The sequence below is a fragment of the Thermobia domestica genome, chromosome 18, assembly GCF_964235325.1.
Source record: "Thermobia domestica chromosome 18, izTheDome1.hap1.1, whole genome shotgun sequence".
NCBI lineage: Eukaryota > Metazoa > Arthropoda > Insecta > Zygentoma > Lepismatidae > Thermobia > Thermobia domestica.
In genome coordinates this window covers 3,649,239-3,667,532 of record NC_137471.1, presented here as the reverse complement: position 1 = coordinate 3,667,532, position 18,294 = coordinate 3,649,239, and the positions used below count along the sequence as shown (strand labels likewise).

The following is an 18,294-nucleotide window of genomic DNA, read 5'->3' as shown; positions in this document are numbered from 1 at the left end:
AATATCGATGCATTGCACTTCATTAAACTGCAGTAGCAGAAGTTCACTGTAAGCTTATTCGTGTTATTTCATATACGACCAAAACTTAATATTTTAATATATTGTGGCTTCTATGTACCAACGATATAATTTCGTTATTCCTATGTTATTGCTTATAATTTCGTTATTGCTTTTATATATACAGGGTGTTTCAAAACAACACCGACAACGTTTGGGAGGTGATTCCTGACACCAAGATAAGACAAAAAGTATAGACCAACCTGGGTGGACAAATGCTTCCTTCCGGCGTTATAGACTGCCGAAAACATGAAAGAAAAATGAAATTTGAAGGTCCATAGCTCCAAAACTATGGGACCTACCGCAGTCGGGTCAAGACTTCACTTAGGAACTAATATGTGCACTATCCAAAAATACATATTTCAAAATCCTGCGGTGCTCACGCAACAATTTTAATAAGGGGAGTTTAGCTAAGGGCATATAATTTGAAACACTCACCAATTACTTCTGTAAAAACTATTACAGAAGTACCGCGGGATTCTGAAACATGGATATTTGGATAGGGCACATACTAGCTCTTAAGTGAAGTCTTGACTCGAGTACAGTAGGTCCCATAATTTTGGAGCTATGGACTTCTAAAGTTCATTTTTTCATGTTTTCGGCAGCCTATAACTCCGAAAGGAAGCATTTGTGCACCCAAGTTGGTCTATACTTTTTGTCTTATCTAGGTGTTAGAAATCACCTCCCAAACGTTGTCGGTGTTGTTTTAAAACACCCTGTATATCCAGTTTATAACTGTTTTCATTTCTATTTTGCCGCTACTTAAGTGTCAGTTTCAAACCTTTCCTGTATACTTGTAAGGTCTTAAAAGCTTACATATCCAGGTTATCCAGATTTTCACATTTCCCTGTTCTTTCAGTAACATAGGTCTTTGCTGCACACACAGAAATTACTTCCAAAAATCCACTGAACCAAATCGAGAACATACACCAAAATGTAGTGGTGTTAAAACAACCCAATTTTAAGACATGCCAGTGTTTCCAACTGACTACTACTTTAATGTGTTATTTCAATGCAAAAAGTCCAGTGTTGCCAGATTGGGCTACAAGTATGGGATTGGGCGATTTTTAAGTAACCTCGCTACCCAAATTTTAAGTTGAGCGACACACTACTTCTGATCTACTTTTTTTATTATCTGCAGGCTTTAACTTTTAAGAATGCGGTATTTATTTTCATGTATGAAATCACAAATTATTAGTTTTATAATATTTTGTTTGCTGAGTATTCTATTCACAACGAACAATAATTTTAGTTAAACATGTTAGTACTTTTTGATCTCCAGATCTGACAATATTATACTTTTGTTTAGTTTGTGCTGCTGCAGTATCACTGACCGTGTTGATGTCTCAGTTAATGCCTATGTCTGATAATTGTACGGAGCTGTGTAAACGCGAACATCGCGAATTTAATTGTGTTTCTGTGCTCACCATATTATCGTACTGAGTAAGTGGAGCTAATAAAAATCTCCAAAATCCATGGCTCCCAGATAAAGAATTTAATGAATGAATTAAGGAAGTGAGGGAATATCAGTGAAAATTATACTATAAACGTTGTAAAATGGAAGAACCTACAAAACTGACTTAAGCAAACATGTCGTCTCCTTGAAAATGAGAAAGGTCGCTCATTATATACTATCACCATCTACTCAGTTCATTTCACACTGCAGCTCTACTGCTCTTCATGTAGTACGGAGTTTGTTCTAACACATCAGCGCCAACAGTCCGAAACTGAGGTCGCCGCCTGGCCGCTGCCAACCCAGACATCTGAAGTATTCCCAACTTCAGGTGTTTTTATTAAACCCATGTATGATTAGTGAAACTGGTCAGCTGCAAAAGTATTTTTATTTTTGGGCTACAAGTAATTTAAACATACTACACTTAGAGCACAACCTCGCTGCTTTTTGATCTTGGGATCTGGCAACTCTGCCCTGATGTTACCTATTTGACATAGAGACTATGCTGAACAGTGTGAAAATAACATCGCAGCGGTGTCACAAAACTAGGTGAATTAATGAGAAAAAAACGCAGATATAGAAACAGTGCCATAATGATCTATCTATATACGGTACTGTATAACATTTCTGTTACCAACACCGCAACCAGAGTGGTGAGCGCAAACAACTGGGATACTAATATGATTAAATGAATTATATGTAAACTTTACTATTAAAAAAAAAAAACTGAGTAAAGTATCAAATTGGATCATTCTTTTTTAAACACCCTGCATATCTGTAAATAGCTATATTAGTGCGGATATATCCCGTATCCGTCCACACCTCTAGCTATTTCCTTTTGTCTCAAGCTGTACCTAATGTAGAGACCTGCACGGGCCGAATTTTTAGGCCCGAGCCCAATCCAGCCCGAATGTACCTGGGCCCGAGCCCAATCCAGCCCGAATGTACCTAGGCCCGGCCCAGCCCGATAAGTTTTTTAAAATTCTTGGCCCAAGCCCGGCCCGGGCCCGATAAATTTTAAAAGTTTCATTTTGTAACATCTTTTACGGGCACACTTCTTCAACGTTTGCCTTTATTCTAATTATCGTTTAACGAAAGTCAATAATTATTAAAGAATTGCAATTAATCGGCCCCATCCCGGCCCGACATGAAGAAAAATCAGTGTTGGTCCGCCCAGGCCCGGCCCGGCCCGGCCCAAAGAAATAACAGAGTCGGCCGGGCCGGATTTCGGGCCTCGGGCCTAGCCCGGCCCGTGCAGGTATAGGCTATAACCTAATGTCGATTTTGAATTGGAGAGATACTATAAGGCAGAATCCGAGCTAAAATTAAATACTAATACTAACTACTTCAACATCCTTGAGCTCTCGATTGGTTTACTGTGTGGTATGTAAACATAACGTTAGCCATGTACACTTTGCAGCAGTTGCTTGCTTGGCGAGTTACGCAAACTGTTTTATTTACTTATAAACCTTGAGATTCTAATGTTCCGAAGAAACAGAGATGCACGCACTTTGTACAACTATTCATATCCTCATCTACTGCATAACAGTGATTATTTATTGGAAAAAATATTTATTTATTTATAGCGAAGAAATATCGCAGAAGATTTAATACCCCCATTATTTCTTGAACATTATCCAAATCTATTCAATGAAAGTTTACGCCCTTTCTTTGGAAGAGCTGCAATTGAATTATATATAGTTAGTGCATCTCGATAACACTAAAAAGAAATACAACAAAGAGTGCAAAAAATAAACAGATGCTAACCCAAAGGTAAGTGAAAACATGTTAACCCAGAGATAAGTAAGAGAAACTTTAGATGGACGAAATATATTTAAGAATACTAAACGCAGAAGGTGGAATGAATCTGAAGGTTTGCTTTTTAAATATTATTAATAACTTCCTGAAATGCCTGTTGTTCTTCGCACGGAAAAAATATGTTTATGGAAAATATGTGAAAGATATTTTTGAAAATCCTTCCTGTAATGACGCATATTTGAATCAAAATGAAATGAAAAACATCCAGGTCGACCCAAATGCTATGTTTAAAAATTAATTTTAAAAAGTTGAAATGTTGCCTTATTTTCGTTTCTATAAGTACAAAATAGGAAATTAAAATATTTTAAAAACCGCCACAATAACCCCCTTTTGAAGCAGAATTCCGAAAATGCAATACAATATGATAATTTGTTTTTAATAAGAAGTTTATATAGTAAAGGCAATTCCCTTAACATGAAAGGCTTTTGAGATAATCTATGTTTTGCATATATTTTAAGTTCCTCTTTCTATCCTTAACCCTTCAGCACTCGCGCACAGACCGTCACGCGAGAACTCGCACGCGGTCGAAACGACCGCGCTGTAAAGTTTGACGTTAAGGAATGAATTACATAATTTTAAATGAATTGTATACTTGCCAAAAGCGGTGGTGTGTTGCAACAATACAGTCTGGGGAAGGATTAGAGGCGGGTGAGGGGAAGTTTGCTCAAAGTCACTAAACAAAATCAAAGAATATTTATAGGTGCGGTCGAAAAGACCGCGCTGCGAGTTCTCGAGGGTTAAGATACGAATTTTTGTTCAAGGTAACTTAATAGAAATGCATTTCAAAATTAGTACTAACTACGATCAAAAATATTTTTAAATGGTTCATCTGTTCCCTGTAATGGCGAGGAAGAAGACCGATTTAAACAGGGCTCCTACTGATTTGGAGAAATTCATTTCCCTGACTTCTCCCTGACCTTTGGCAGCAAATTCCCTGACTTCCATGACAGGTGTCGGATGACGCTGACATATAAATAAGGAATAAATAACGGTGAATATTTATATATGAGAAGAGACAAATAATAATCAATTGCTCATACGTACACTCATGTCCAAAATGATTGTCGCATATCTATAACTGTCTTTTTGTAAGAATGTAATTTGATAAGGATTTTGCCATGTACTTTTAATACTGATACTATGTATATAATCGGAAAATGTATCTTTGTGGTAAATTTCATAGGAAAAGAATTGTAAATACGAAAATCAGAATGAGTAAAACAAAATGTTGCTAAATGGATAAGAAAGTTTTGTTTTTGTTTTATTGTTCTTATTTACTGCTCTCTTGACATGAAATTTGCTACATACATGTCTTTTCCGATTATACACATACTAACATTATAAGAAATACCGGGCGAATTCGTTATCAAATTATATTCCTACAACATATTTATAGACATGCGACAATAATTTTGGACAGAGTGTACATTCTACTTACCACCCATAAAAATCTGAGCAACGTTCCATACTATAATCATTAATGGTTAGCTAAGCTGAAATTGGTGTACAATTAATGTTAGGAAAAATATATTTTATAAACTTTCCCTGACTTTCCCTGATTTCCAATCGTTTTCCCTGAGTTTCCCTGACCTAAACCATTATTCCTGATTTCCCTGACCACTAGGAACCCTGTCATGGAAATTGCACTGTTACCCTTCTTTCACAGCACAGAAGCAGCCTTTCGAGACTGTTGATACTCGTGTCTGCTTACTTTTTAGAGCCAAGGCACGAGGGCAGGGATTCCTGCCGGGGCCCTCTCAAAGTATATATAATGAATATAGAATAATATGGAAAGTAAGATAAAAACATGTCTGCTGAGTTGGAACATAGTTACTCGTTATAGTTTGTTACGTTCCGAGACTTCTGTGGCCCCCAGCATTGAGTGTAGTTTTGGGAGTCCCATTATTGGAATGGAACTAACAGTATTATAAAGTTCTGTTTGGAACTCTTTGTGACATAGTAAGAATATATTTCAACATGAAGAATGAGGCATAGTACATATTGTCTCAATGTGTACTGGCGCCCCATGAATGCCGAAATGAGACTGACTTTTATAATCCTGCTGCGGCCCCCTGTTAGTCCTTTGACAAGTTATTGGAACACCATAAAGAAACGGAACAGGTATCCACCCTGAGACCCCATTACCACGTGCTAATGAAGGTGATAGCTTTATAAACAAAAGTCGCCACCCCCATCGCACAGGTTTTACAAGACACTATTTAACTTGCACTACTACTACTAACATTAATAATAACTTAGTATACTTTGTGAGGCTCCTCCATGCTACATGGGAAGGAAAAATGGGGCCCTCCAAGTGTGGATCCTGCTGGGGCCCTATACCTCCCAGTCCAGGACTGAGTAAGCCATGTGTACACCGAGTTTTATCTCCCCAACTAGACGGGTTCCTGAGATACTCTGCTTTTGGCATATATTTTGAACCCTTCCCCCCCCCCCTTAGAATATTCATTTTATTCAGAGCAACATGACAAAGATCCAGTTCGAGGTAATTTTTATGTTCAAAAATTCATTTCAAACAGTTCAACTGTTTACCCGTGATGATTAAACAGAAAATGTCACATTCATTTTTACACTATAGTAGCTGCAAGCACCCGCTATTGCCAAGTTTTAATTCAGAACCTGGATTTAAAAAAAAAAAAAATGTCCTTCAAGGGAAGTCTCTACAACCATTCTATTGTCCGGGTATTTAGCTTTGTTGTTCTGTAAGCCCTCAATGTTGGTTGCATACAAGCAAGGCGTACTCAGAAATATCAAGGAACGTGCATATATTTTGACTTTCCTACCAATCCCTAACACCCGAACGGAAAATAAAAAGGAAAAGAAACTGCTTCGACAAAATGTTAAAGTAATCATAGGATTAGGTGTGGTGGAGATCTATCTTTGTACAAAAGTTGGTGGATCTAGATGACTCCTTCCTATGCAGAAATATGACGACAGATAGACACACACACACATTATTTTATTGTTATTGTTGTTGAAGATATATAGGTAGATATAAATGAGGTACCGATACTTGTACATCATAAGAAGAAAAACAAATGCAACTATCTTCTGCTCCAGGGCACAGGTTAGCAAACAGACGAAAGAAAGTGATTTCCCTACATTCAAATAAGCTTATTGAAAACCGATGATGATGATTACCTTGACACAAATAAATTGTACATAGCTATGTACAATTCGCGGCAAAAAACCTGCAACATGAGGATGTAAGTTTATTGTGAAACTACGCCTAACAGCAAAGGGAATGAACATAACGTCTAAGTGGAACGAATCACGCCAGGATAAACCTCGGCCTCCTCCCGTGCACACTTATTTTGGAGTAAAAGACTTCATCATTTCACAATAAACTTATATGCTCATGTTGCAGGTTTTTTTGCCGCGGATTGTACAAGTATGCTGCTTTAAAAAATTAAGTGAGATACCAATTTGCTCACTTCTTGTTCATTTTCAACGTTTTTACATATTGACCAAGGGACACCGCTCAGAGCTTATCGAAATCCGGCTTCCGTTAAATGGGCTGGTATTGCAGTATCTTGTGTATTTTGGTGATCTCAATGGCACGAAGGCCAGAAAACCCACGTCTTTTTAGATATTCGCTGATTATTATCGTCACTTAAAGGCATACATTCCCTCGTAAACTGAAAATAATAATTAGTCGACATTTTATCTATGAAGTATGAGCGAATCTCACTAAGGTATACAAGGTTTTTGGGGTCGCTGATTCCGAATCCGAGGACGGTTAATCTGCATAACGTCAGGTTCAAGATCATTTGAACGTCAAATCAAGAGGGAACGTTGCAAAATCTGAACAAAAAGTATGCACATGATAAATGAGTCGCTGAATCCGATTATGTCATTTTCTTGAACCGATAAAGTCATGTGAAGGTCATTGCAGGGTCATTTCAAGGTCAAACTTGAACACCGTCAGAAAAATCTGAAAAAACTAATAGTCAGTGTTTTAGGGTAACGGTTTACCAGATTGAACTAGAAAGTTTGTACGTACAAGATTATTTAGACCACAAAAATAGTGATACTTTTCAATTTGATAGAAATAAGATTGAGCCAGAGTTGTTAACGTTTTAGAATTTTTTCCAGATTTAGAACGCTGCTTCGGCTACGTTTCGCAGTGAATGATGAACTTCCAGCGACGGAAGTAGATGATGATCCAAAATCAAATATCCTAGTCGAGCTCTACTGGAATATATACAAGATGCTGGTAATCGTAATGTGAACAACGATGGAAATGAAGGTGAAACACTGGATGTTTAAGTTCAAGAATGATGAGATGTGAGATACAGAACAAATCTTTACTGGAGAAGAAGACACCGCAAATGACTGACTGGAAAACTAAATGAACAATATTAATGGTAAATTCGATTAACACCAACCTCGGATTCGGAATCAGCCACCCTAAGAACCTATCTATGACTTTTTTTCAGATTTTTCCGACTGTTTTTCAAGTTTGACCTTGAAATGACTCTGCAGTGACCTTAACATGAACCTAGTCGGGTCAAGAAAATGACATCCAGTGACTCAAAACCCATTTATGTACGTTATCTTCAGATTTTTGCAACTTTCCCTCTAGATTTGACCTTCAAATGACCTTGAACCTGTACTGATGCAGGTCGGATTTAGCGACCCCAAATTACTAGTATTACCTTAGTGAGATTCGTTCATACTTCATAGATAAAATGTAGATCTGATTATTATTTTCAGATTACGAGGGAGCGTATGCTTTTAAACGACGATAATAATCAGTGGATATCTCAAAAACATGGGATTTCTGGGCTTTGTGCCCATTGAGACTTTTCATTAGGGGACCAAAATACATAACATACTGCAATACCAGCTTATTTAACGGAAACCAGATTTCCATAAGCTCTGAGCGGGGTCCTTTAACCACAACTAGGTTTACAATAGGGATGGGCAAGACCGGTTTATAAAAACCGGAAACCGGTTTCTAGAAAAACCGAAAAACCGACATTTCAGTTTTCTCCACAACCGGTTCGGTTTTTCGCCGAAACCCGTTTCCGTTTTCTCCAAAAACTGGTTCGATTTTCACCGAAACCGGATTCGGTAAAAACCGAACCGGTTTTAGAGAAAACCGATAACCGGTTTCGGCATGAAAAACGAACCGGGTTTGGAGAAAACCAAAACAGCTTTCGGTGAAAACCCTGTTTTTAAAAAAAAATCAAAAACCGGTTTCGGTTTTCCTAAAAACCGAACACCGAAAACCCTGCTTTTGCGCCCACCACTAGTTTATAACGCTTTCTCAAGACTTTTAATTAAGATTTAAGACACTTTTGTCCTTCAATGATTTGGACTTAAAAAAATCAAAGAGTGGACGACGTGCACACCAAAAGTATGTCTCTTTTGTGACATACAAATTTGCATGTCGATATTTTGAATACCAATATGTACACTCATGTCCAAAATGATTGTCGCATATCTATAACTGTCTTCTTGTAAGAATATAATTTGATAATGATTTTGCAATGTACTTTCCATACTGATACTATATGTATAATCGGAAAATGTATATTTGTGGTAAATTTCGTAGGAAAAGAATTATAAATACGAAAATTAGAATGAGCAAAACAAAATGTTGCTAAATGGACAAGAAAATTTTATTTTCATTTTATTGTTCTTAGTTACTGCTCTTTTGACATGAAATTTGCCACATACATGTCTTTGTCGATTATATACATACTAACATTATAGAAAATACTGGGCGAATTCGTTATCAACTTATATTCCTACAACAACATATTTATAGACATGCGACAATAATTTTGGACATGGGTGTACATTTTAGGTTTGAATATATAATTTGAATATCTTATTTAATTATAATTATCAAATATTTTATATTTCGACTAGGTTAAATGTATATATAAGAATATTTTATCACGCAGTATACAATAATCAGCAAATATTCCATTTTATTAAGAAACCATAGATAGAAATTTAAGAAACATCTTCACCAAAAACCAAGAAGCTGGCTAGAATGACAAAACTCAGAGGTCAATGACCAAGAGTATAAGCAATTCCCAACTCAGTATTTCTATTAGAAACCGAGAATACAACTTCGTTAAGATATTGAATATATGTAAAAGACTTAAAAAGGAAAAATAGGCTGCTCTAGAGAGAAAGAAAGCAGCAAGGTAAATGAAATTCTTACTCCAACCAGGTTCTTCACATATTTACATGAACCTGAGTTTTTATCGCAAAAATTTCATTGCTTATCATTATTTAACCTGAAACACACTTGTCACAATAATTTTATGCAACAGTGTTGGCAGGGGCCGTGTTTCTGTGAAAAACCTCCATTTTACCGACTTGCATTAAATAACCTTTTTACATGGCAACACTGCATGAACTTCGTCACATTTTTGCGCCAATGCATAAATGTTGATGCATACGGCACATATACACAGGGATTCACCCGCAGGTAATCAGTTTTCTGCAACTGAATATTGATTTTCTTCATTTTGTACACTTTTTTTTTTTTTTATTTTACACTTTCGGTACTTTCTTTCGTCACTACACAAAAACGTTACAAATTCCAACATTGGTCATGATCTCAAAAAATATCTACATAGAACACACACATATTTGTTTCAAGTCTCATGTCTTTATCGTTCTTGGTTTAAAAGACATACGCAAACTTTGGGTTGCGCAACTTTACGGACACATTGTATATTATATATATACACTACCCCCGGAAAGTTTCCAGACAAACATGAAATCAAGAAATTTTCAAAATGTAACATAAGAATGCATTACAATTTGCTCTCAAATGAAAGCTGAAACATTCTAGAATCTGACGGGAGAAGAGGTTTTGGCCTGTTATGGATGAATTAAGAAAAATAAACTTAAATATCGCGCCGTTGTGTGGTGGTGCATTACGTACGCGTGCGATACAAAACGGCCATTACACTGCAAATTGAAGGTCGAACACACAATAAATGCTTCGTAGGTGTGTCTGAAGCTGCTCTGTCTACTTCTCTCAGATCTCACTGTTGGGAGTTGTCTATTGCACGCTAATTGTGTGTGTGTTGAAGTGAGGTGAAAAGTGTTCCCTATTAGTCAGCATACTGCCTCGAACGAAAAGGGAATTGGACATTGAAACGAGAGCAAAAATATTTACTTTATGAGAAGAAGGCTGTACAATATGGGAAATAGCCGCAAAAAAGTGAAAATACTCCATACTACAGTGCATGATACTTTAAAACGATTTGCTGAAACAGGGAATATCGCTCTTGAGGAAGATCTGTTAGGCCTAGAGCTACTACTGCAAGGAAGGACAAGTACATTATAGTGACAAGCAAACGCGACACGTTGAAAACAGTGCCCCAAATACAAGCTGAAGTGAACGAAACTCGCGAAAAGCCGATCAGCTATGAAACTGTCTGGACGCGGTTAGTTAATGGGGGACTAAACGGTCATGTGGTAACTAAGAAACCGCTCTTGCGCCCTCAAAACAAAAAGAAGATATTTCTGTGGGCAAGAAAATGTGCAAGGTGGGGGCCAGAGCAGTGGAACAAGTGCTTATTTACTGACGAATCAAAGTTTGAGCTCTTCAGTCATAGACGCAAGGTTTTCGTGCGTCGCTCCAAGGGCGAAAGACTGCTTCCGTCGTGTATTTTGCCAACGGTAAAGCACGGGGATGGTTCTGTGATGGTGTGGGGTTGCTTTGGTAACAATCAAGTAGGGGATTTAGTGCAAATACAGGGTGCAATGCAGAAAGAACAGTACCATCAGAATTTGATCAGACACGCAGTGCCATCTGGTAAGAGGCTCATTGGTCGTGGGTTATTCATGCAGCAAGACAATGGCCCAAAACACACATCCCGACTTTGTAGAGGGTATTTGTCAGCAAAAGAGCAACAGGGAGATCTCAAGAATATAGTGTGGCCCCCACAATCACCGGATTGTAATCCAATTGAGTTACTGTGGGATGAGCTTGATAGGGCAATTCGAAAGATGCGTCCCCCTAGCGAGAAACACTTATTTAAGTGTCTTCGCAAAGCCTGGATAGCAATTAAGCCCGAAACTCTAGAGAAACTAATACGACGAATGCCCAAAGTCTGTAAAGCTGTTATCACAGCACGTGGAGGATACTTTGACCACATTTTTGGGAATGGAATTTTTTTAAAAAAGTACTGGATTCAAAAACATTATTAATAGAACAGAATGAACACTAAATCGTTGGTTCTTTAAGATCAAATCAGCTATAACACATGCATGCTTGCTTTACTGATTTCTTTTACTGGAATTTATATTTGAAAATTTTATAGACGACGACGTAGATATGGTTTTACTTAATACACATTCGTGTTTTTAAGTAATAACCACTTCCTTGTTCAACCTTTCCACTCGCATAGTAGGTATTCTGTTTAAATATACGAGGTATATCATTGCGATACATTCTTGTAACCTTTAAACTATGAAACAGATAACAAACGCTGATTTTCATTTTACTTTTTATTTATTTTTTATTTTTACGAAGTAAACTTCGACAGAGGGAAATCGTTTGACATTCTGTAATACCAACAGATGAACAGTGTTGCCAATCCAACATAAAGTTGTATTATTATTATTTTTTTTTTTTTTCAAATGGCACCATGTCCGATTATTATAATACTTGAATTGAAACCTAGCCTACACGTTCAACGAAAGCTTACATCACTATGTATACTGTTTAATGTTACAATCTAAGCACGCTACAATATCACAAGTATCCACATTTCGGAGACCTGTACCACAGTAATAACGTAACTAGACGGTAGAGACCTGCATGGGCCGGGCTTGGACGGGTCGACACTGATTTCTCTTCAGGTCCGGCCGGGCTGGGGCCGATTAATTGCAATTCTTTAATAATTATTGACTTTTGTTAAACGATAATTATAATAAAGGCAAACGTTGAAGAAGTGTGCCCGTGAAAAATGTTACAAAATGAAACTTTTAAAATTTATCGGGCCCGGGCCGGGCTTGGGCCAAGAATTTTAAAAAACTTATCGGGCCGGGCCGGGCCGGGTTCGAGCCAAAAATCTCCAAACCTTTTCGGGCCCGGGCTGGGCCGGGCCTAGGTACATTCGGGCTGGATTGGGCTCGGGCCGAAAAATTCGGCCCGTGCAGGTCTCTACTAGATGGGCGGAAAAATGCACATCCGTCTAGTTACGTAATTACTGTGGTATCTGGGAAAATGCACATTCATTCAAAGTACTAGCACAGTGTTGAATACTATGATCATAATGACACATTCAAAATAAAGAAACAGATTTATACGGGATAAGAAGGCTTTATTTCGAAGAAAATATATACTTGGATATGTATCAACATCTAAGGATTTATATGATTTCCGACAGAAGAAAAATCATACTGCAGCTTACAGATGCAATATTGTGGCATCCTTAGTTTCCAACATAAAGTAATGCAGTAGATATCATAAGGTTTTGTTTAATATGTAAATTTCAAGTATGCATAATAACCTGACGTAGTGCCATTTGAAAAAAATACAAATTTAGGACTGGGTTGGTAACACCATTCATTTATTGGTATTGAAGTTCAGCACATCAAACGATTTCCACTTATTGATACCTGCTTTGTACAAATTTCAGTGTTTCTATTATTATTATTATTATTATTATTATTATTATTATTATTATTATATTATGTTAGTTTAGAAATTGCTGAACCTGTATATACGCTTGCACAAAACTAGATTTACAAAAGCATGATTATGCCCTATTCTTTGTAGCATATCCTACTTACGAATTAGAGTACTTGGCTTCTAAAAGTTGTGCCTTTTTTCTAATTAACTGTAAAAGAATCGTATTATGTTATTGTGATATATAACGTTTTCTCTTTTTGAAATTGCATTTTAAGGCATTTATTTACAAAGCAATAGGTCAATTTCGTTCGCTTTCGCATTTTCTGGGTACAATATAAACAGTTAAATTTAACATGCTACGTTAGTATTATATAGGCCTGCAATTTAGCAAAGCTAATCTAAATAGTGTGTGTTATGGTAAGATAAAAATATATTCACACATTTATTGTAAATTAATCGTCTAAAACAAAACAGATAGCAACAGTACACTCACGACACATTCATCATGTATTTAACGGTGCACGGATGAATTCATTGTTATACACCAATCAACTACATTTGTTGAAGATCTGAGTTAAGCTAGTAATTCATATTTTAACACTTACTGCTTCCTACTATTCATACATTCTTCCAATAAAAACTGTATGAAAAGAGCTTGCAAATCCCTATTGTATAGTAAATAAGTAATACTTTCCTTGAAACTGAATCATAATTTTCGAATGAAATTGATCCTAAAGGGTATCATGAAGACAAATAGGCATATTCGTTGAACTTCTGCAAATAAATCTGCCTGTAACAATCTCAGAACAATCCAAGCAACGGCTATATACCTAGGTAGTTATATAAAAGACAGTACGAGCCGACAGAGCTGGTGTGGATTAAACGCTTCGATTTAACGTGTGGTATTACTTTTCAATATATACCACATGTTTAGAAATTCGGTGACCAAACTGTGATTCCAATTTTAATAAACGAAACAAATAATAATAATAAAAGCACGGACTATTAATCCAATTTGTCTTTGGACAAAATTTATAAAATTATGATTATCGCTCCATAAAAATACATTGGGAGAATAGAAGAAACGATTTGCCACGTGCTGGCAATTTGGACGCTCTTACACTCACCTTAAAATAATTTAATATCCCTGAATGTTATACCGATTTCGGAACCACAATGGCAATAGAACCCAAGGGTAAAAGTGAGGGGGAATGAGGGAGAAGGCCATCCCCCACTTCCAGAAAATATTTGTGGCATCCCCCTCCCACTTTGTAAAAAATTACAATGGGCAAAGATAGGCACGGGGACGGTGTGACGTCGTGCGTCCCCCTACCTTCCCAGATCCACTTTTACTCCTGCGGGAACCTAAATTTGAAAGTTTGCTGTCGACTGTATGATGTAATTACGAAAGACTGCAAAAATGACTAATAATTTTACATTCATGCTTTTTTTATTGAAACTTCGTATTGCAGTTTCCGCACAATGTTTCTTAAATCTCTCTAAATTAATATTTTATTTTCACACAGTATTCTAACACAGAAAAGGACAAAACCAGTAAAAATAAAAATAATTGAATACGAAATTCCTATCAAATAGCTAACTCAGATCTTCATGATTTATTCTGTAATCAAGTGCTCGACAAATGGAATTATTTGCGAGTAGCTTCATGCATATCAGTGAAAAACAAATAGTTCTACCGAAAGTGGTTATGGTTGACCCTAGATGGTCGCTACAAGTGCCATTGCTTGTAGTGCTGGTTAGAACAGACGCCCCACTGACCGTCTGAGAATTTCTTCGCAGAGAAAAGCTGAACTTTCTACCCCCATCTGGAGATGGAGTAAGGCTTATTGTAGGCAGATGGAGGTAAGAGCCAAACAAACCATCAGCAACTGGTGAAGCTGGGGTTGATGAGGTACCCATTCCTGATGTTGGTTGGGGTTCTGGAATGTGGAGGTGCAGAAAAGAGCGTCTTCTCTTCTTGTCTCCTTCTGCTGGAGTGATTGTGACGGTTGGTCCGGTGTTCTGGGTTACCTCCATTGTTGGACTGGAAGCAAAAAGTACTCAGTATCCTAACACACGAAGCAAAATAGTATATCCTTCATTTTACAATATAATAATCTTCTTACATAAGTTGTACCAGACACATACACATAAATGTAAACATGAGCATTTCAGTCACATGAATGACGAATACATTATATAAAATCTAATGTTGGAAAACAAGCCTCAATTCATACATTTGTATTTACATTATACGAGGAGCAATCCATATTGATTTACCTTTTCATTACAGAAATTCATAGTTGACATTTGGCTTGAATAGAATCGTTGAGAGGTAGTACAGTACATAGGTCTACCTTCAACTCAAGACAACACAGCACAAGAGTATACCACTGAACCTTTGTATATTTCTCTCACCACTGAACCCTTGTATATTTCTATCAAGTCTGCCACAACGAGAGGAAACAAATCAAGAGGGACAATGCTGAATAACTTGGTTTTTGTAGAAGGAGAGCTGAGCAATTGCTGACATTCAGAGACAATTTGGGAGGTGTGTGGGGAACATGGAAACACACGGAACTAATTTAGGAACGAAAGTGCCAATAACATTAGTCGAGAGCATGAGGCCATGTGCAAGGATCTCCTGTAATTTATGACGAAAATAATCAGAAACGCTTCATATGACTACTCATATCATCGTCCAAATGGAGCACCCTTCAGTAAACCTTCAGAGACTACGCCGCGAATGAACCTGGATAAAACCACCGTCACGGCCGACACTGGGTTCCAGGTCTAACCAACATATACATAATATTCTCCAAACCTTCCTTCTGCTTATCATCTGTTCGGGGTTTTGAAGAAACCTCTAGGTAAACATTATTCCGTCGATTTCGAAGACGTCAAAACAAACAAAAAGCTACCTTAGACTGGGTGTGATTACTCTCCCCCCCCCCCCCAAAAGAAGAGGTTGCAGAATGGTGTGAAAAAATCTGCCACACAGGTAGCGAAAATGGACCAAACTGAACGGCAACTACATTTAAAAATGGAAGTGTCTACTAAGGTGTAACTATTGTGATTCAATACAAACGAACTAGTATAAATCAATATAGAACGCCCCTCGCACTATCAATGTCATAAAATTTACAATATTATTTTGATGGGCATTGCGGGCAAGACATTTCCCACATGCTTGAATCTTTTACTCAATAATTCCTTTATCTTTCACAGTGAACTAAGCTACAATAGGGTCTAATCACTTGAAATATAAATAATTCAACAAAGTGAATTGGTACATTCGCATAATTCAAGTATTTGAACGGTAATATCAGCTACGTTCTTCTAGAAGCAAAACTGTTTGATTCAAGTAATATCACTTCTGGTTTTATTCAAGGTCCTAAAATTCCAAAACTTAATTTTCGTTTTCCAGCAATATGACTGTTAGGCAAAGAAAGCATAGAGCAACGTCATATTTATTTCAGGTATTATCACTCACGTTTCTTATTATGGATCCATTCATTCCATTATATTTGTAGTTTCTTCTTCCAAAATTTTCAGAAAAATTACCGTACATATTGAGAATAGCCCAGCACACATATAGTAACTACAAATACAATGTTTTGTAGTAAAACTCGTACTACCTTAAATTGACAATCTGCTAACGTATTTCTGTTTTGATAGGTAGTTTGCACGAGAAGACCTGTTTAGTATTTCAAAGAGACGAAGGGGGTCTGAATGAGCGAGAAGGCAAGACAGCGAAAAAACTTTGTGGGCCGACATACGTTATTTCAAATCAATGTGTCTTAAAATACGGTACTAAGACAAGTCGGTCTGGTGTAGTTTTGGCGCACACTTTGGAAGATTTAAGGGTGAAATTGAAAACTCTGTATGAACAGATGTATTCATAAGGAACATATTTCTGCAGGCAACGAAACTTTATAGAAATTAATACAGCTGTATTTCAGGTTTACAAGTGTAGGGTTACTAGCATAAAATCATTACAAGTGCTTTACGTTGGATAAAATAAGTGAGTGCATATGAAAGATGACTTATTTTCCGCCGGCGGTGTATTTCTGCACATTGTACAGAAGCTTTATTTTATGTTGATAAATGGTACGTTACTAGTCTAAAGCTATGACAAGTGCTATTGAAACTCGCATATTTGCCAAAATCCACTTCTTTTTCACTGTCCTTGCTTACGCGTATACCAACCATCGCTGACGCACCCCCCTCGCGGGCCCACCGTCTTCGTTCTACTCTGAATCGGTTAAGATAGCATGGTGCTTTTTAGTAGCCACCTAGCACCAGTTGGTTTGTGCTTTTGCACTATAGTTCTTATGCTGTAGATACGGAAACCGTATTTGTACGCAAATCGAAAAAGAATTGTAATTTTTCAACAATTATCTCTGGTAGCCCCCTTGAATTTTATCTATACCAAGTGAGATATTTTCATGGCGTCCAACGCAAATGTTTTAGGAGACAATAAGAAGTAAATTAGTGAAAGAATTACAAGTTTTCAACAATTATTTCTAGTGGTGGGCCAAAACTACACCTGCACGGACAAGTCTACTTAAGTGTGAGAGAGTGCATGTATACCAGTGCTTCCGTTATGCAGACTTATATGGCAGTCACACTTACAAAGTAGATTGTTTATGTTATCTCTAACTTATTTAGAGGTCACGGTGGTTCAGTGATCGAGTGCTCATCTGGTGTAAGGGGGGGATCTCTGCTTCGATCCCAAGCCATGTGAGTTTATGGTGAACAACATCGTGTCCGTGGGTTTTCTTGCAGTCGAGCGTTTCATCCCATGTTCTGTTTTCGCCAATTATTTCTGTCACTCATTTTTAATCTATCTCCCTTAGCCTAAAGAGAATGAAACTACAAATTTCATTTCATTTTTCAAATATAGATTTGTTTGCATAAATGAATTCCTTCAGACATTAGTATTTGTTGAGTTACTGATTTTGCTCTAAACTTTCACTTTCATGCGGGACTACTCCCCATGTGCATCGGAATTACAATTACTACTTATTATTATGTCTGTAGCTCACTAAAAGTAAAACCATTCTAATACACAATTCTTTGGAGCACAGCGGAAATAAATGATCCCGGAAGTACAAAAAGAAATACGTCCTCTTGATTCTTCGTTGTTCTGTAGACCATTGACTACATTGTTCATTATGGATCAAACCGAAGTGTCTCATGGTGCTCGATCGAGAATAGTCTCGTGTTAATCGAATTCAGTGATTGTTGACAGACGAAATAAAGGCTTAACATCATTGCGCCTTATAATGGATTGAAGATGATATTGTTCTTGTAACATTGAAAAGCATCT

The 18,294-nt window shown here is 37.1% G+C and overlaps 1 protein-coding gene across 1 annotated transcript in view; it reads right to left on the bottom strand.

Moving 5' to 3' along the window:
- The window catches only part of Arms (Ankyrin repeat-rich membrane spanning), a gene marked incomplete in the record, with an annotated part of 380,241 nt that overhangs the window by 249,850 nt on the left and 112,097 nt on the right, over positions 1-18,294 (bottom strand). Inside the window, 1 exon segment of the mRNA XM_081746181.1 lies at positions 14,742-15,006. Within this exon segment, the coding sequence (XP_081602307.1) occupies positions 14,742-15,006 (265 nt within the window).